Here is a 20303-nt window from a genome sequence, read left to right as displayed (position 1 = left end):
CTAGTAAAGCGCTATACAAATACAGGCCATTTACCATTTATTGGTGCTTGGAAAGTTTTGAATATTAAGACATGGAATTTTATTAACTAAAATTCTTGAAATTCTAAAATGGGAAATCAGTTAATTTGTGTTTTTAAAAACCACTAATAAGGTTGTTTTGAGGAGCTTTTGGTCTACTTCTGTCAGGCAGGTCCTATTTAAGCGATTTCTTGATTGAGAACAGGCATGGCTGTAATCAGTCCTTACAGTTATTACTTTAGGTTTTCACACAGGGCCATGTAGGTTTGGATTTTTTTCCCCTTAATAATAAACATGTTGGGACGGATCTGATATCGAAACTGCAGTCTCATGGATAACAACTTTGAAATGGGTAATTCTCCATTTAGAATGAGAATAACTTAATGTTCTGTTTAGTATGACTTGAAACTAATGATTGAGCCCATAAGGTTCAAATAAAAGAGCCGCTTTTACCACATAAAAACCTACAAGTTTTTCAAATAAAAAGAGTGTATGATATTATGCCTGAAATCTGCTTGAGCCACACTTCTCCAGTTTTTCAAACGTCAGGACCTTAGCCCTGTTGTTCTCAGCTACCTTTGGTATTGACTCTCAGTGGGAAATTTAGTGCATATGAGGTGCAGATGTTCCTGTATACTGTTGCAGCCAATTGGTTGTGTATTATTGGTCTCCTGTGGCTGAAAGTACACCCTGGATGGATCTTGAATTTGGCCACAATCTTCATCCTCATCTGTGACTGCAGATGGCTGGGCATCATCTAATGCCATTCCACTGGTCTTGTTTACTACAGCTGGATCATCATATTCATACAGCTCACTATAGCTTCAGTAATATCTTTGTTCTAAGTTAATACAGGTACTATGCAATACTGTGAAAAGGGCACCATAAATAAAGTAACAAAGTAAGAGGCCAATATGTGCAAATTAACGAGTAAAATGTTGTGTTGAAACAACATTTTCAGTTTTTCTTATGAAAAAAAATTCCATTTCTTTTATGGAAGTAATTTGCTTTAAACTTTGGAAAAAATGCCAGTGTAACTGTTGACGTTCAGATGTGACAAAAATAAAACTGCAGGCTTACCAGCATAGACTACGATGCCTACCACTGTTTCAGTGTTGCGTATGGTGCAGCTCCTGAGCAACAGGTTGCCACTATGGAGGCCTACACGAACCCCATTTGAGTGCTCCCTGTGAAACAAAATACACAAACTCATACAAAGACAAAAACAGTTGGTAATACAGTGAATACCAGCCTCTCCATAAGCAGTGCTCATTCTGACCACTTGAACTCAAAACTAAAAGGCGGTCTGAGGAAATCCCTGAGACATGGATACTGACTCTGGGAAAAGTAAAAAGGTCTGACATCAAATAATAAAAAAAGACACTCAACTGTGAAATTAAAATAGTTGCCGTACAATGTATTCATAAATAATCCATCCAGGCAGTTGAAAAAAGTCTATTTTTGATGTCACAGTGTTTCCATGACACCGTGACATCAACTCCAAACAGACAAATACACAAATGTGTTTAAACACTCTGAAATAAAAAAGAGACTCACATGTAACCTCTAAACCTGCTGAGGTCATTGTTGGGGTTCTCACACTCAATACGACTGTGGAAACTCTCAGGAGTGAACTCTTCTCCCTGCAACACAGACACACTTTCTACCAAACATGTAAATAAATACATATACAAAGTCAAGTAAGCAACGACACAAACACAAAAGAAAAGACTGACACTCACTGCCGTGTAAGAGTTCCCTCTTATTAGTGCCATTGCTGCAAAGCAACAGCTCATTTGTGTGCTGCAAGCTTCTATTCAGATTGTTGAAATTTGATACAGTTTCTGAAATGTTCCACTTTTTCTGTTGATAGAGTCACACTGACTTTGAATGTGGAGAGACCAACCTCTCTCACTTTTCTGCTGCCATTCTCTTTCCTTTAGGCTGAATTTCTCCCACACCATTTGTCCTACACACTTTGTTGTCACACCAAACCGGACAGCATGAGTGTGCCTACAAAACCACCTTCTACGGTTTTTCAGTTATTTTCAAAAATGTCACCAAAAAAATCTGTCAAATCTCTCCCCATTCATGTGTATTGCAGAGCTGGAGTGAAGCCTGAGTTGGACAGAGTGAAAGCTGGCTTTAACCTGCCTCATTTTACCCTCAAAACTTAGCTACACTTGTCTTCTTTTCAGTTAACCCTTCATTAAAGCCCACATGTATACTTTTTGAACTGGAGCCATTTGTTTTAGAGGAATCCATCCTGAACAGCTATTCACTGCCTGTTTAAAATTTGCAACCAGTTTTAGAGACAGACAGAAAAAACTCACTCAAACTTACCTCGGTTTAAGCATTACACACACCAAAACCCCACAGATATGTAGGAACAATCCCACTGCAATTTCTCCAGGAACTGCAAATTGTACTTTCTGTATATTTTGCTTAGAAAATAGGTAAGTGCAGTGGTTTTTGTCTTCCACTTGTCAAAAATTTTCTACATTTTTTTAAGGATTCAGTGCATAACATGAAAAATATGCCACGTTTTCTAGAATCACCTTGTTAAGGGTAAATACTATTTTACGTCTGTTTAATGAGCAGTAATTCTGCAGCCTTCAGGCAAAGTTTTTCTTTGTTTCTTTGGACACTGGATCATCTTTCTGTCTCTCATTGCAACTGGGAGGGAAGGGGACAGAGACGGCACAAAAGAGCAGCTGAGAGCATAGATACAACATTAACAACTATTTTCCATTGGGTAGGTGATGGAGGTCGATCTGTTTCATTAATCGCTGGCATCAGATTTTTCTTTTTCAAAACATCCCTCTGCCACCATTGGGTGGAAATGAAAAATAGAAAATCCAGGCTTTGTTTGCCCATGTTGTACTTATGTGACAATATATCAGTTTTTTCATGTATTACCTGCAGTGGGAAGTCTGAAACCACTTGTCTCTGTTTCAGGTTGGTCTCCCCATCTAGGTTGGCAGTTTCAATGTAACAAACCCCACGAGGGTCAGAGGAATACAACAGCAACATGTCAGCTGGGATAATTTCATTGCAGGACAAATGAACAAAGTCCCCAACTCGCACATTTTTCCAGCACTGGTCAATGTAGGATTTCTGTGTGCTATGGGACAAAAAAAAGAGAGAGGGAGGGAGGGAGAGAGAGAGAGAGAGAGAGAGAGAGAGAGCATTAAAATTAAAAATCTATCAAAGAAAACATAAGTTTGTTGGCACCTCTTGTGGCTGTAATCCCAGAACCAGGTGGTGGACACCGGAAATTAAAGGAGCCATGCCAATGAGCACCCAGAGGTACCAGCAGCCTCTGGAGTCCCACGAGCTCCAGCAACCTGCTGACAGGTACCAGCAGGCCAAGCAGAGTGCAGCTCTGGCAAAAACTTTCAGCCAGATGATGGAAGAAGGTTGGCTTAAAGCAGTTCTGCCAAACTGTCAGTCGAGTCAGGAGGGGTATTCTACACACACCGTTTACAGTGGTGGGACACAGTTAGGCGGTGGAAGGAACATCTTAAACCTACTGGCACACCGTCTTTAATCCAAGTAGAATTTGGGATGAGGAGGTCAACTTGCCTATCACTAATGTAGTTAAACAACTGCACAGTGGCAGAGCACCTGGGGTGGATCAGACATCCTGAAAGCTCTGGATGTTGTAGAACTGTTCTGGCTGACATATCTCTGCAATGCTGCACGGAGGTCTGAGGCCGTGCCTCTGGACTGGCACAATGGTGGGTGTCAGACTCTACAAGACACCAATTATGTTCATGGACTTTACAGACAGAATATCTAGGTGTAGCCAGGTGGTAACAGCTCTTTGGTAGCCTTGTTATTTGATCTTTGCTTTCTGTAGATGACGTGGTTCTGTAGGCTTTGTGTAGATGAGTAAGCAGCATCAAAAAAATCATAAAACACCATCTTCGATAACTGACACGAAACTCTTAATAGAATCTTCCCCTGGATTACAAACTCAGTGTGTTCGCCACTGCAACATTCCTGAGAAATTAACAGGCAGTTGTGTTTAAATTCAACATATAATATCAAAAATGTATTTTTAAAAGAAAACCCAGTTTATACTCAGGGTTTAAGGTGGGCTGGTAGCTTTGTGGTCAAAAGTCATCTTCTGCAAAACAATCACACACACATCCCCTCTCTCTCTCTCTCTCTCTCTCTCTCCCTGACACACACACACACACACACACACACACACAAACACGCACGCACACAACCTAATGTTTCTTAAAATCCACAATATATTGTACAGTTAATATTAAATACATATATATATATAGTAATTATTAGACAAAGATTCTGGGTCAGTTTGGACCCAGTATTTTGAGTTTATTATATTTTGGTTTACTTTTGCATTATGGATTGTTCCTTATGTTTCTCTGGCACTTTGTGTTTCAGTTATCTTGGTGTTTTGGATTTTCTCATTTTGTGGTGATGGTGGTGATGATGATTATTGTTATTGAGTTCCATGTTTCTGTTTATTGGTATTTAGGATTTGTGTTCTCATGTTTTGTGTGAGTTCAGGTTCCATGTGTCATTTTCTGTCTGTCTCTCAGTGTCAGGTCTGCGTCTTGGTGTAGTGTTCTTATTTCCTGTTTTATTGTGAAGGTCCGCATCTCATGTGAGTGTGTTCAGTTTTACCCCTGTCTCGTCTTGTTGATTATTCCCAGCTGTGTTCCCCACCTGTGTGTAATCTCCTTGTGTTTCTCTGTGTGTATTTAAGTCGCGTCTTCTGTGTTTGTAGTTGCTGGTCCGTCTGTGTATCCACCCTGCGTCATCTGTGTGTTTCCCTGCTGTCAACCATCATTCCGTCTTCTGCTCGCTGTTATTCGTGTTCAGGTTTGTGTTCTTGTTCAGGCTCAGTAGTTTAGTTTACCCAGTATAGTTCAGTTCTCCATTTGCTGTTTTGTCCATTTCTTCTGTGTTTAATAAACCACCCTCTCACCTGTACAAGTGCCTGCGTTTGGATCCTCCTTTATTTTCCACACGGCTCCCCTCACTCGCCGTGACATATATACCCATTTCAATGATTTATTTTTACCAGTGAAACCAATATAACATCTCCACATTCACAAATATACATTTCTGACATTCAAAAACAAAACAAAAACAAATCAGCGACCAATATAGCCACCTTTCTTTGCAAGGACACTCAAAAGCCTGCCATCCATGGATTCTGTCAGTGATTTGATCTGTTCACCATCAACATTGCGTGCAGCAGCAACCACAGCCTCCCAGACACTGTTCAGAGAGGTGTACTGTTTTCCCTCCTTGTAAATCTCACATTTGATGATGGACCACAGGTTCTCAATGGGGTTCAGATCAGGTGAACAAGGAGGCCATGTCATTAGTTTTTCTTCTTTTATACCCTTTCTTGCCAGCCACGCTGTGGAGTACTTGGACGCGTGTGATGGAGCATTGTCCTGCATGAAAATCATGTTTTTCTTGAAGGATGCAGACTTCTTCCTGTACCACTGCTTGAAGAAGGTGTCTTCCAGAAACTGGCAGTAGGACTGGGAGTTGAGCTTGACTCCATCCTCAACCTGAAAAGGCCCCACAAGCTCATCTTTGATGATACCAGCCCAAACCAGTACTCCACCTCCACCTTGCTGGCGTCTGAGTGGGACTGGAGCTCTCTGCCCTTTACCAATCCAGCCACGGGCCCATCCATCTGGCCCATCAAGACTCACTCTCATTTCATCAGTCCATAAAACCTTAGAAAAATCAGTCTTGAGATATTTCTTGGCCCAGTCTTGACGTTTCAGCTTGTGTGTCTTGTTCAGTGGTGGTCGTCTTTCAGCCTTTCTTACCTTGGCCATGTCTCTGAGTATTGCACACCTTGTGCTTTTGGGCACTCCAGTGATGTTGCAGCTCTGAAATATGGCCAAACTGGTGGCAAGTGGCATCTTGGCAGCTGCACGCTTGACTTTTCTCAGTTCATGGGCAGTTATTTTGCGCCTTGGTTTTTCCACACGCTTCTTGCAACCCTGTTGACTATTTTGAATGAAACGCTTGATTGTTCGATGATCACGCTTCAGAAGCTTTGCAATTTTAAGACTGCTGCATCCCTCTGCAAGATATCTCACTATTTTTGACTTTTCTGAGCCTGTCAAGTCCTTCTTTTGACCCATTTTGCCAAAGGAAAGGAAGTTGCCTAATAATTATGCACACCTGATATAGGGTGTTGATGTCATTAGACCACACCCCTTCTCATTACAGAGATGCACATCACCTAATATGCTTAATTGGTAGTAGGCTTTCGAGCCTATACAGCTTGGAGTAAGACAACATGCATGAAGAGGATGATGTGGACAAAATACTCATTTGCCTAATAATTCTGCACTCCCTGTAAAGCGCTATACAAATACAGGCCATTTACCATATAAGTGTGAGAAACTTACAAAAAACAGGAAATCAGAAAGCGAGCAAACACTTTTTTACACCCCTGTATGTTCAGTGCTTTAGATAACAATTTAAATATATCTGATATATTACATATTGTAATATACATTATTCTACAGTTTGGGGGGTTTTTGTGCTCCAGAACAATAATCAGCAAAGGAGAACATCAACCAACAGTCAAACAAAGGAGAAGCACTACCAAAAACTGATTCAGCTTGATTCACTAATGGCTCACTGCACTGCGGTCGCCAAACGTTCTAGTATGACACAGTGCGTTAATGTTAATTCACCACAGTACTGCCAGCTGTTCTGTTTATCCTGCAAAAAGCAGAATATTTTCATACAAAATTTGAATAACACAAATTGAATTTATCTTAGTTTGTTTTGCAGAACGTTTCACAATATAAACATACATAATCTATTAAAACACATCATATATGGTCCAATATGTAATGAAAAATGATTATTTTACATGCACTCTTTAAATCTGCGGTTCATTAATTATCACTGAGCAGTCGTTAGCTTTAAATCTAATCTCTCTTCTTTTCTCCAATGTCTTTCTTGCAACTTTCTCCATCTGTTAGTGAAGTAAACACTCTTCTCTCCTTAGAAATACAGCAACTAGACCTTTAGCTAGCAACACACTGTGCAGCAAACTGCACACAGATAATTCGTTGTTTGGTGATGTTGAGCTAATATTAGAAATGTTGCATTTGAAATTTCCTAACAGTTAAAAAAAACAAACAAAAATGTTACTCCCTCCACGCTCACTCTTCTTCTGTGGGGCTAGATGCTGAAGTTCAGCAATCACAACTTGTTTCTTTTTCTTTTCTTTTTTTTAGACGAGAACTTTTGACTACAACACTATCAGCCCACTTTAACCCCTGAGTATAAACTATAAATGATACAGCAATGATAAAGTAATGACCTTTTTAATAAGTGTGAGGAGTAATAAGTACAGATATTTGTGTAAAAAAGTGGTGAGTAAAAGAAAAAGTTGCCAGAAAAATAAATACTCAAGTAAAGTGCAAATACTTGAAAATTAGTATTAATACTTTGTTACTTCACTTCTGCTGAGTTGAGTTTATTTGTAATTACTGTAAACATTGCCTTCTGTAAAACCCACTGTCATGTTTTTTTTGTCAAATATAAGTTACATTGTTAGAAGTTACTTATGAATATTTCTGAAAAGTTAAATATCCAAAGAGTTGTTGGACTTGTGAGTTGCTGTTTTGTGGAAACTGCTTTACTGGAAGTCTTGACCCACCTTTGACCACATCTTGGTTAACAGCACAGAACAGGGTGAAACACACTAATGCATCATTTCCCTGTAGACTACAATATAGTTGAATGTACATGTTTTTAGCCAATGTTGTGATATTTCAAGGTTCATCCTTGACCATAGGACTTGTAAAAAAATTAATTAATACTATATTACCTACAAATATATCACAGCTAAGTCACTGAAGTGCTTGAAATGACAAATCAGACCATCTTTAAAGGGACCAGAATATTCAGGCCCATAATAATAAAACTGACCCTACCTGCTGTAAACACGACACAGAAGCCCATTGATCAAATGATCAGTCTTAAACCTGCGGTAGTCTTCACAGATATCCTTCAGAGCTGTTAATGACAGCACCAGTACAATAGGAACCAGAGCGATCTCTGGCTGAAAGGCTTCCACAACAGGGACAAAGTTTAGTGCAGCAAGGAAAATAAAGTAGACGTTAGCGATTCGGTGGAGCTGCTCAAAAATATTCTTGGGCAGGAAGGACAGAAAGGAATACTTTGTTGTCCGGATCTTGTTGCTTTTATACAGCTGTAGGAGCTCCTTTAGTTCCTCATTCTCTGTGAAGGAAGGTACCACAGTCCTCTTCTTCTGGTGGTGCTCCTTGGTAGCATGAGGGCAGGATGGTTGCTCCGTGCTGTTCATGAGTCCACTCTTCCAGCAGATAATGTTTGTCAATTTGTCCCCAATCATAAGCCTTAATTTTCCATGACTGCGTACAGCTCTAATCTGAAAAATATTTTTCCTCAACTTTTATTCTGTTCTTTCTTCTTACTCATCCTGCTGTACAACTGGTTTCCATTTCCTATCATACCTATCACAGCTGTGGCAGGCAAGGTGGGAATGGGGCTGATCAAAAGACAGCTGACAGTCTTACAGAATTCACTGCCACTCCTCTAAAAGGAAGTAATGCTGTAAAGAAACTCAAAGTTCAAGTTTTACAACTGCCAGAAAAGACAGATCAGATATATCAGACAGCAGTGTCACTAAGCAAAGATTGTTTCCTGACAGTCCCTTTAAGATCAGATGAGTCCCTGTTCACTGAGCAGAAGGGGTTTTATATTGTTGTTCTATGTTTGATTGTAAAATGTGAAATCTACAGTACAGTCACTGGAAGCAGAGGTTACAGAAACCATCTATTTTTTAAAATGTATATTGTTACTGAGAGCCAGGCTCAGCTTTTTCACACCTTGGTTATATTAGAGACTGAGCATGTCTTTGTGAGTGCAGTGAAAGTTGAACTATTTTCAGCGATGAATGCTATGGTTGCCATGAGCACAGCATTAAGAAAGCAGTCAGAGGGCTTGAGCACTGTCACTGCTTAGCTTTATAAGATTTGCACAGAAAATAAATACTGCTGCAAAAACAGCTGTTTCTGGGCACACCAAACATGCAAACTCCACACAGGAAGGCTCGATCAGACGGGGATTAAAATACAGAAAGTTTGACTTCCTGTCCAGCCCACACCTTTACAGGCAGCACTTTAACAACAAAAGAACTCCTAATGGACTTCAGGAGGCACAGACAGGTGGGAAGTAACAAAGTACAAATACTTTGTTACTGTATGTACTTAGAATTTTCAGCCATCTGTACTTTACTTCAGTATTTATTTTTCTGATAACTTTTTACTTTTACTCCCTACATTTTTAAACAAATATCTGTACTTTCTACTTCAAAACAGACTGGTTACTTTTGGATCAGCTGCATCACTTACAGCGTTTATACCCTGGAGTTAAAGAGGGCTGGAATGAGTGCAGGTGTCCTGTTGTGTTTGCGGAACTACAAAATCTAGCTAGCGGGGTAGAAGAGGAGGAAGTATGAGGGGAGTGATGTTTTTTTTAAGTGTCAGGTCATTTCAAATTCACTGTTTCTGTCAGCTCAACAAACATCAGCAAACACACAAACTGTGTGCAGTTTGTCGCACAGTGTGTTGCTAGGTAAAGGTCCAGCTGCTGTATTTCACAGGGAGAGAAAAGAAAGAGTGCAAACTTCACTCAAAGATGCAGAAAGATAAGAAAGTCATCATTTTAATCATACGTGGGATTTGTTTATTATCTGGTTTGATCATTTTTCATATTGTGAAATGTCCTGCATAACAAAATATACAAACTTATGTTATTCAAATGTTGCATGAAAGTACTCGGAAGTTTTGTGCAGGAAAAACAGGTTAGTTTGTAATAATGCAGAGAATTCAAAGTAAAGACTGATACACAGTGGCTGTGGTTCTTATGCTCAGCGTTGGTCTAGCAGAGATTAATTAACATTTAAGCTGATGATACTTGGATTAATTAACTGAATTACCCACTCTCTAGTATAACGATGGTATAAACAGTGTTTACTGTTTAGCTGTGGAGGCAAAGTTACCCTGTACAACAGAAAACTGTTATTTTTTTAAATTCTCTTTCACTGCATGTGTGCTACACAACAGATTGAAGCTTGCATGAGAATTAGAATTTAGATCAGAATAATATTTGTATTCTCATGTGCTAATATTGTTTTATATTAATATAGCACAAAGTTCACTTACTGAAAATGGTTGGAAGAATTGTCCTTCAAGGAACTACTTTTTACTTTTTTACTTTGACTACATTTCAGAGCCTGTACTCTTTCATTTTTACTTGAGTAAAGAAGTTTAATCAGTACCTTTTACTGGAGTATTTTTTAACACGGGTATCTGTACTTCTACTTACGTAAACAAAGTCACTTTTCAAAGTCAAACAAAGTACTTTTGCAATCTCTCATTATAAATGGAGAATGGGTGGAATCTGTCTCCACCTTCAGGTTTCTGGGCACCCACATCTCCACAGAGCTCACGTGGACCCACAAACACCATCACCCTGGTAAAAAAAAGACCCAGCAGCGGCTGCACCTTCTCCATGCCCTGAGGAGGAATAACCTGGACCAGAAGCTGCTGCTGGCTTTCTACGGCTCCTCGGTGGAGAGCGTGCTCTCCTCCTAGGGTGCCTGGATGTTTGTTACGCAGGAGCCACAACTGAGAACAGGAAGGCTGCACAGAGGGTCAATAACACAGCCCAAAAAAACATTGACTGCCCTCGGCCACCCCTGGACGCTATCACCAGATCCTCCTGTCTCAGGAAAACCAGCGCCATCACAGACGACCCCTCACACCCCGCCCGCCACCTGTTGATTCGCTGCCCTCTGGTCGGCGCTTCAGGTCAATCAGGTCCCACACCTCCAGACTCACTAACAGCTTCTTCCTCTGGGCCATTTGGGCTGTTACCAAACACTACCCCCCCCCCACCCCCACCCTGCCCACTGAGTCTTAATGATCTGAGTTACCCTCGTCACTCAGGCCTCACATAAGGACTGTATTCAGACCAAGTCTTTTTGTTGCACTACTTCCAGGCACTTTGCAACTTTTTCTCTAATGTGTGCCCCACATATCCCTCTTGATTGTAAAGATTTCTCCTGATTGCCATTTACCCATGCTGTCTACTAGTTATATTTTATTCCAGCACAGTTGGCGTGGGGCACCCACTATTTCGCTGTAAATGTACAATGACAATAAAGGGCTATTCTGTTCTATTCTATTCCACGGATTATTCTAATCTATATTAATGCAAGTATGAAAATGGCATTTCCCCATGAACGGGTCCTTAGATTAAAAGGTTCACCTACCCACAGAATACTCGAACTACGTTGTTGTTAACCTTCTTGTCAAACAAGTAGCGTCTGAAGTCTTCCAGGGCATCTTTGATGGCGATAATTATGAGAACCACCAGCAGAGGAATCATAGTAATTTCCTTTTGAAAGGCTTCAACCACTGGCACCCAGTTTAGCAATGTCAAGAAAAGGAAATAGAGGTTTGCAGCCCTACAGAGAGAGGAGCAGAGGGGCAAATTAGTACATGGAAGTCACAAAATGTCACTGCAGCAGGGAAGCCAAATGAGTGGTGACCAGTTATCATGGATGTGGTGTACTGGATAACCAGTATGCATCTTCTGTTAATCCAGTTGACATATCAATTCAGTTCAGTTTAATTAAATGTTATTTATATAGCACCAACAACAGTTGACTCAATTTAATCAACAAAGACTAAATTAAAAAGGGGTGAGCCTCTCAGAAGTTCAACATTATCTAAATCTCAAATTGTAAAGAATTTAAATTCATCCTCTGTAGTAACTAAAATCATTAAAAGTCAGGAAATCACAGAAATGAAAAGTACAGTGCTGATAAGCAAAAATGGTCATCTTCAGGTTCTCAAGCAGCCCTGAATTAAAATAAGACATGATTCATAGCATGGACTCCGAACACTTCCTATAACCACTGTCAGTGAAGACGGTCTAAGGTAAAAACTGTAAAAACAGGCCTGACAAATCCATTTCTGAAATTCATCTTTGGATACTACATTTTTGGAGCTATAGAGAAGCCCAGCATATGTAATTGTATGGAGAGGCATTAGTGAGCATGACATGGATAATAGGTGAAAAGGGTATTGCTACACTAAGAGCTTTGCTTTGTATGGTTTTATTTAACTGAAAACTGGTCAAGTGAGTTTACACAAATGAGAACTCTGAACACATACTTTGCATTCTCCTTCTCTTATTTCTCATTACTAGCAGCACTAAAAAAAATCTAGCAGTATGGAGTTGCACAGTGTCTCACTTTCAGCTGAATGCTAAAATAAGTGAGGTGAATGACAACAATACAGTGCTTAATTGTTAAGGAGATAAAACCCCAACAATCAGACAACCACTTATGAGCTAGCAATTGGCAACAGGAAGGAACAACTCCCTTTTAACAGGAAGGAACCTCTGGCAGAACAGGCTGAGCGAGGAGCACCATCAGCCAAGACCGCTTGGGGATGATGGAAGGTAGATGGGACAAAAGACATAATGTGGAAGAGAACCAGAGATTACTAATAACTTATTATTAAATTCATATAGTGATGTATAAAAAAAGCATGAAAAGATGTGAATGAAGAACAAACACCTAGTGCACTATGGGAAGTCCCCGGCTGCCTAGCCTTAGGCCTATTCCAGTATATAGAGTGGGCAAAATCAGTATTGTGCTATTGACAGGAAATCTTTACCAGATGTCGGTATAAAAACCCATCCAACCCGTGAAAGGAAATCAAACCAGGATGTCCATTAATTATCTATAATAATGAGAAATAACACAGAGAAAAAGTATTGAACACGCTGTCTGAAATTCATTTAATACTTCATACAAAAGCTTCTGTTGGTGACGACAGCATCAAGACACCTCCTGTATGGAGAAACTAGTTGCATGCCCATTGTCCCACACAAACAGTCTTCAAATCATGAAGGTTCTGTGGACACCATCCATGAACTCTGAGCATTGGTTCTTTCAATAGATTTTCAGTGGGATTCAGGCCAGCTGATTGGTTGGGCCATTCTAGCAGTTTTATTTCCTCTGAAACCAACTGAGAGCTTCCTTGCCTTATTTTGGAATCAATGTCTTGCTGAAACATAGACCCTCATTTCATCTTCATCATCCTATCGGATGGCAGCAGATTTATATCAAGAATGTCTTCATGTTTTTCCATTCATCCTTCCTTCAGTTACATAGGGGGTGATATGCAGTGCCTTTTGAACTCCAAACATGGTGTGTTTTATGGCATCCAATGAGTTCAGTTTCGGACTCATCTTATCAGACTATATTTTCCAAGTATTTCACAGGCAAATGTTGTTCAGCAAACTTTAAATGCTCTTCAACTTTCTTTTTCTTCAGCAGTGGAATCTGTGGTGAGCTTGTATACAGGCCGTGGCAGTCAAGTCCATTATTGATTGTTTACTTTGAAACAATTGTATCTGTCTTCCTGTAACTCTGCATAAGTGGTCCTTGGCTCTTGGACAACTCTTCTAATAATTCTCTTCACTCCTCTGTCTGAAATGTTGCATGGAGCAGCTGGTCGTAGTCAGTTTATGGTGAAATTGTTCTTTCCACTTCTGGATCATAGACCCAACAGTGTTCACTGGAACCTTCAGTATTTTAGAAATTATTCGGTGACCAGTGCTATCAGTGCGTTTTGCCACAATAAGGTTGTGAAAGTCTCGAGAGAGCTGAGTGGATTTAGCCATCATGAGATGTTTTTTGTCTGAATTCTTTCTATAGGCCAAGTGGTGGGACTGCTTTCTAGTTACTGAGATTTTAGCAGGTGTCAGGACCTTGTATGCCTTTTTACACCTTCAGGTCAGTCAGAGTCAGAGACTTTATTTATCCCCAAGTGGCAATTAAGATACAACAGAGCAGCATGATGTTGAAGAACGCAAAACTGCTCAGCTGACTGGCCGGTCGACCGCACAAGCAGCGACCCAGACCCGAACAATGGAAAATGCACAACATGAGGAAAGACGAGGAGAAAAAAGAACTCCCCCCAGACTGAGCTCCAACAGGGAGATCAGTTTGAGAACAGAAAACCCCCCCCCCAAAAAAAACCACATGAATCATCACATCTCACAACATAGAAGACATAAGCTTCGAAGGTGTTTGGAGGGGGTGGGGGGGTGAGTGTAGATCTGTGTCAGTGTACATGCGTATGTGTGTGTGCGTGTGTTCCGTGTTCAAACGAGACAAAGTGTCCCTTCACCCGGTTAGGCAAAAGTCAACAATCTTCAGTCGATGCGGGTGGCCTTGAAGGAGGGGGAAGAGTCACAACAACAGTTTTGTTATCCAAGGGAGAATTGTTATTCCCGTCAGCTTTTGCCTCGAGCATCCAGCTGGCGCCAGGGGGGCCCATGAGATGAAGATGGTAGTTGTTTTGGTTAGTGCGAAACAAACTACATCTGATTTTGCAGTTGGTCTAATTTTCACTGGTCACCAGGTCTCTCAATTCCCGTTGCAGTGCCACCTCCAAGATCTTACCCATATTGCGTTCAATAAACACAGTCTGCTGTAGCAGCTTCTTGTTCTTCGATAAGCCAGGTCCGAGCCAGCTCCAATCAGCCAGAACTCTGTTATCATGGTTCCAAATCGGTAGATGTCGTTCATTGTCCTCCATTGAGAGTGTCGCCAGACACACGATGCAACCGACCATCAAGTATCCGGCAGCAAACGTCTCCACGGGACAATCGGGCTCTCTCAAGCCCCAGCTTCTCGCCGAGAAGAGGTTGTCAATTTCGTTAAGGGACCAGTTGATCAAATCCATAATTCTTTAGATTTTAGAGAACAAGTCTGGGAGACTCTCTGAGGGTTAGAGATAGGCAAGACAAAAGACATGAGAAGCCAAGCAGGAAGGACAAGGGAGGGAGAGGGAGAAGGAGAAAAAGCAACCGCCTCCGTCAAGACTCAGGGAAGAAGACAATACTTTCAGAACCTAATTTGTGGATATCTATGGTTAGATTTCCTTTCATTCTGGATCGGATGGGTTGCTACTGATATCTAGAGAGATTCAATCAGTCAATATATGAGGTATATATATATGAAGAGAGAGAGAACAATTGAACAAGAGAGAGTTTCAGGTTTACAGCTCCTAATGCTCCTGTCGACATTTTGGCCTTTACCTTCCATATCAGGAAGTGGTCATAATGTTATGGCTGATATTTACATATAAATGAGAATTCAGGAGTGTTGCCTATATACCTGATGAAGGCTGGAAGAACTGAAATGTTGAAATTTATCTAATATATCAGCAAAAAGCAAGGTGATATATAGGAGTTCTTAAAAAAGTGACCAAGCCATTACAACGGGAACTAATGAGCATCTATGGAAACACATTCCAAAGAGTAGAATGCTGCATTCTTGGAAATGTCAGAAGCTATGTAAAGTATATAGTAAGTGGGCAAAAGTGTCGCGGTTTGCTCATGCCATAAAAAAGTAACATTTTCAGTAATGTTCTTAGTTTGTGGAGTTCATGCACAGTTGAGAATTACTTCAGTGGCAATTACTTGAAAACCTTTGGTAAAGACCAGCTCTCAATAACAGGTTTGAAAAACAAAATAACTGTCAGGTCTGACCTGTGAAACTGCTCGAACAGATTCATGGGAATGAAAGTCAGCAAGGTGTATTTGGTAGTGGAGATTGCATTGCTTTTGTAGTTTCTGGATACACGCTCATAATCCTGTTGGTGAAGCCCATTGTGGGGAAATATCGTTCTCTGCTTCCCACAGACCCTCCCTCGAGGGTCGTGGGTGTTCAGCAAGCTGCTGTTGTGCAGCCCATCCGAGTACCAACCCCGCCTTGAGTCTCCAGCCAGCAGCTGCTGGCAGCGATGCTGCACCCAGCGCAGCCGCTCCATCTATGCAGCAGATGTGCTAGGTGGGCTGTGAGGGTACCAAGGCCAGGCTTTTTATGGCCTTTGGCTTCTGTGTGCTTCACGATGGTCTTTTACAAAGTCACCATCCTAGAAGGAGAAAACGACAAAAATTATTATTTTACAAGTTAGACTTAAATGTCAATCAATCGCCTCTGTAATATTCTTAATATTTAAATTGAACTATTTGTATATATATTAGAGCTATTTCTTATATTTTGTAAACTTTGCAATATATTGTATTGTTTAATTGGTTTAGTCTGTTACTGTTGTTGTCTTGGAGCAACTGTAGCCTACATCATTTCCTTAGGGATTATTAAAGTATTCTGATTCTGATCAAATCCAGATTTTGTGGGTGTAACGTAACACAGAGTGCTGTGACTGTGTCAGTTTTTACTGATAGTTAATCCTGCTTTAATCTAATCAAGACTCAGTAAAACTGAATAAGAATATAATCGTTAGAAATAAATAATTCTGAAGTTTAAACCTTTGTGTTTAAACAAAAGTCTAAACAAACTGTCTTCTTTAGGTTTCTTATGCATGATAACCAGAAGAAGTCATTTCTGAGTGTATTGTGTTGATAAATACAGACGTTCACATACTGACTGAGTAAAAAGACAAAGTACATAGATGATAAAAGGAAAACCGTGTACTTCTTATCAGTGGGGTAAAAGCATAATGCAGAATCCTGCCATTAAAGAAGTTCCCCTCATGTTTCATGATGATACAATGTCAGTTTGGAAAAACACGCAAAATCTGAGCATCAAAGAGGAAGCCTGACGTGCTAGTAGCACATCTGAATGGCAGAGCGGAGGATCTCAGTTCCCCATTTGCTGTTTAGAAAAGTATGAAAAATTAAATAAGACTTTTGAGTGGAATGACTGGTACATCTACACCCTGTATCTGAATGTAAAGCCAGAAGCATCCCTCCTTACAATAGCAAAATGATACAAAACGAATAACACAAGCTGAAGGAGGGTTTGAAATGACAGCGAAAAATGAAAAAACAAAAACAAATATGCAATATTATGATTTTTTTTCTTTCTTTTTTCTTTTTTTTTTTTGGTTCAGCCAATTAAGGAAAACACTGAAAAAGTTGTTGAGACAATGTACAGCAAGATGATGTGCAAGCTACTCCAGAGGTTAACTGTAGGAGCCACTTTGGCTGATTGTAAGTGAAGAAGCCGGGCTGCCAGCAGCAGCTGAGCGCCTGCTGCTCCGACACATGAAGAAGCAAATATCCAAAGAAAATGTGTGTTTTGCTTATTTACTTATTAATGCATTTTAAATACATAGAAAAGGAATAAAAACATTTCAAAGTGGACTCACCTCAAAAGCTCACTTTTAGTTGCATGTTATTGTTTCAACATTTATCACAGAGATTGTTAGTTCTCATAAGGGAGGTCATCCAGGCCTTAATGTGTCTGAGACATGTTTGCAGTTTAATCAGTGTGTGTCACCTGGCTTCATAGAAAGACAAAGCTGGGTGTCATCCGCATAGCAATGAAAATGAATGATACTGCCTTAGGGGAGCATATAATGTAAATTATTAGGAATTAGGCCTAGCGCAGCACCCTCTATAATTAAACTTAGTGTCTGGAGGAGACTCCTCCTTTACATGAACAAATTGGATTAGATATTAGCTACCTGTCAGACAGATATGATTCAAACACGTTAGCAAAGAACCTTTAATACCTACAGCATGCTCCGATCTCTGTAATAAAATATGATGGTCAACAGTAATAAATGCTGTACTGAGGTCTACCGAGATAAGCACAGAGATGAGTCCACTGTTCTTGCCCATATTAACATTCACTAATGCTTTTTGTACTCTAATGAGTTCTAAAACCTCTGCAGATAATCATTAAGCCGTTTTATAACTACTCTTTCAAGAATTTTATTGGGCCAAGGCTGCTAGGTAAAGTTATGGCTTACTAAGTGAATGGTCTGTGGTATGTTGTCTATTAATAGAGATAGATTGGTCATATTTAAGATTGAAGGATTAATTAATGGTAGAACTTCTTTGAGTAGTCTTGTAGGAATGGGGTCTAAAAGACATGTTGATGGTTTGAAGAAAGTTAATTACTGAAGTTAACTCAGAAAGATCATTCACAGAGGTCTAAATAATTATCAGTGCTGTTGACTGCTAGCAATCACTAAATAATGATACTTCTGTGAGATGGTCGTGAATATTTTTTCTCTAATGGTTAAAATGTGTGAAGAAATTAATGAAGTCATTGCCAGTTAGGTTAAAAGGAACGCTTGGCTCAAGACAGCTCTGGCTCTTTGTCAAAATAACCCTGGAGCTGTTCTTATTTTCTTCAGTCAGTGTCAACTACTGTGTGTGCATGTATACTTTTGTTTTATCTGTAATTACTGAAAATATATATAAACCAGATCAGCAAAATAAGTTGAATATAGGGTCCAGCAGACATTTGTGCCCAGGGTCTGTAACTGGATGATCCGGGCATGTTAAGGATTATTGTGAATTATTATTATTAATCCTCGTGCCATCCTCAAATTCTGCATCCTTTCCACACCTTCCTGGAGAAAAATGTACACACACAAAATCTGCCATAAAATCCTCATACAGCAATATTTTTTCTACAAACACACACATCTTCTCTCAATCCATTTATCTGTTTCTCTAAAACACACACATATTCAAAGCCCGTCAAATTTGTTCATACTTCACATGTTCTGTTGTTGAAGTTATCAGTGTTGTTGCGGTTTGCATAATAAATGTTTCCAAATCACTCTCGGGGCTCCCTGGTGGTCACACGGCTCCATAATATAACTAACAAAAATACAAGAATTTCATACATTGGCCTACCGGGGGAAATGGTTGAAACTGGTGGAACACAGTAAAAATGTCAGATGTCACCACTTTTCTTTGAAATGACCCCTGACATGACAGAATGCATGGTTTTATACTGAATAGAGGGGCATTTTTGTCCAGAAACGTGTGGAGAGCGCTACACAAAAAATAGTAATGCAATCAAATCAGTTGTGTTGCTGATCTTTGACATGTCCAAGACTCTACTCACCGCCAATGCCCCATCACCAAACTATTTATTATATGGAAAATATTTCGGTTTTTGTGAGTTTTTTCAATAAAACACTAACAATTCAAATGCTTAAATTGGCATTTAAATGGTTACAGTCCCGAAAATAATTTAATGTTTGATCACTTTGAAAAGGGCTCAATTTGATTAAATAAGTTGTTGTATGGGGATTTTTATGGCAGATTTTGCTCGTGTACATTGCTGTACACGCCAAATAAAAAAAAAATGGCCGGTGAGCGACAGAAGGAGCAAATGTTATTATTACTCTCACGTCGTAACTTTCACTGTTGCCGGTGTTGTGCCAAAAAGTGATTGCCTGCCAAAAACTGATTTCCAATGTTTCCGTGTATTTTTTATGTGTAATATCTTTACGTGTGTTGGTAAATAGACTTCGGTGAACAGCTTTTACAAAGGGGTTATATATAGAATTTAAAAATTATCTGCTTTTTCAAGTATCCTTACAAGTCTGTGTTATTGTACTTACATTATAACCAATCCGGTCCTTTATCCCCACTTAAAATATTTTTACAAAACTATTGTAATATTTGCTGCCATTTCTTCTGTCCTCTTGGCCAACTTACTCTTACAAAAGACATTTTTAATGTTAATGACATTTTTATATAACCTTTATTTATGCAGTTAAAAAAGTCGCTGCCAAAAACTGATTGCGCCTTCTACCTTGTTACACAAACGTTGTTTGTGGCTCAGTATGACTTTGTGTCATCCATGAGGGATGCATTTGACATATGTTTCACATGTTATAGCCCAACAAGTTACTTACAGCAGTTTAAATACGAGCAATCAGTTTTTGGCAAATACCGGAAATCAGTTTTTGGCACAACACGGTAACTCATTTTAACCCTGCACTGTAACCTTCTACATAACCTGACGTGCACCTCCACAGAAATGTAGCTACACGTCGGGTCACAGCACACAAAAATGACTTTAATGGCGTGGAAGGTTGCGGTGTACGGAGCAGTTTCCGGTTACGGAGTTAGGACATCGATTTCCCGCAGAAGTCTAAATCAAGCTTCAGTTTACTATGGTGTGCACGGCCTGGTGCTAACCGTACAGCGGTTTTTCTACACTACTTCTGCAAAAATAACTGACAGGTTTGCTGACTTTCCAGAACATGAGTTATGGTAACAACTGACCCTAATGACCATCTGTTTTACTACTATTAACCTTTACACCACAGATTAATTAAGTCCCCATTTAAGTCTTTACAGCACATCAAATAGAAAACTAACGTTTACCGCACAGCACCCTT

General features: G+C 39.8%; 1 protein-coding gene across 5 annotated transcripts in view; it reads right to left on the bottom strand.

Moving 5' to 3' along the window:
- atp10d (ATPase phospholipid transporting 10D) overlaps window positions 1-20303 on the bottom strand; it is a 49827-nt gene that overhangs the window by 28890 nt on the left and 634 nt on the right. For 4 of the 5 annotated variants that reach the window (XM_025900856.1, XM_005477702.4, XM_025900854.1 and 1 more), the window contains exons 2-6: window positions 15673-16058; window positions 11372-11566; window positions 2938-3142; window positions 1576-1661; window positions 1099-1205 (exon numbers count right to left, since the gene is read on the bottom strand). In XM_025900856.1, coding sequence (XP_025756641.1) covers window positions 1099-1205; window positions 1576-1661; window positions 2938-3142; window positions 11372-11566; window positions 15673-15953 — 874 coding nt within the window. In that variant the 5' untranslated portion in view covers window positions 15954-16058. Of the gene's footprint in view, window positions 1-1098; window positions 1206-1575; window positions 1662-2937; window positions 3143-7985; window positions 8764-11371; window positions 11567-15672; window positions 16059-20303 lie in introns of those variants that run through there. The other variant, XM_013266071.3, reaches the window with a different exon arrangement.

The sequence above is a fragment of the Oreochromis niloticus genome, linkage group LG19 (genome assembly GCF_001858045.2).
Source record: "Oreochromis niloticus isolate F11D_XX linkage group LG19, O_niloticus_UMD_NMBU, whole genome shotgun sequence".
In the NCBI taxonomy this organism is placed as follows: Eukaryota; Metazoa; Chordata; class Actinopteri; order Cichliformes; family Cichlidae; genus Oreochromis; species Oreochromis niloticus.
This window is presented reverse-complemented; position numbering and strand designations above follow the sequence as displayed.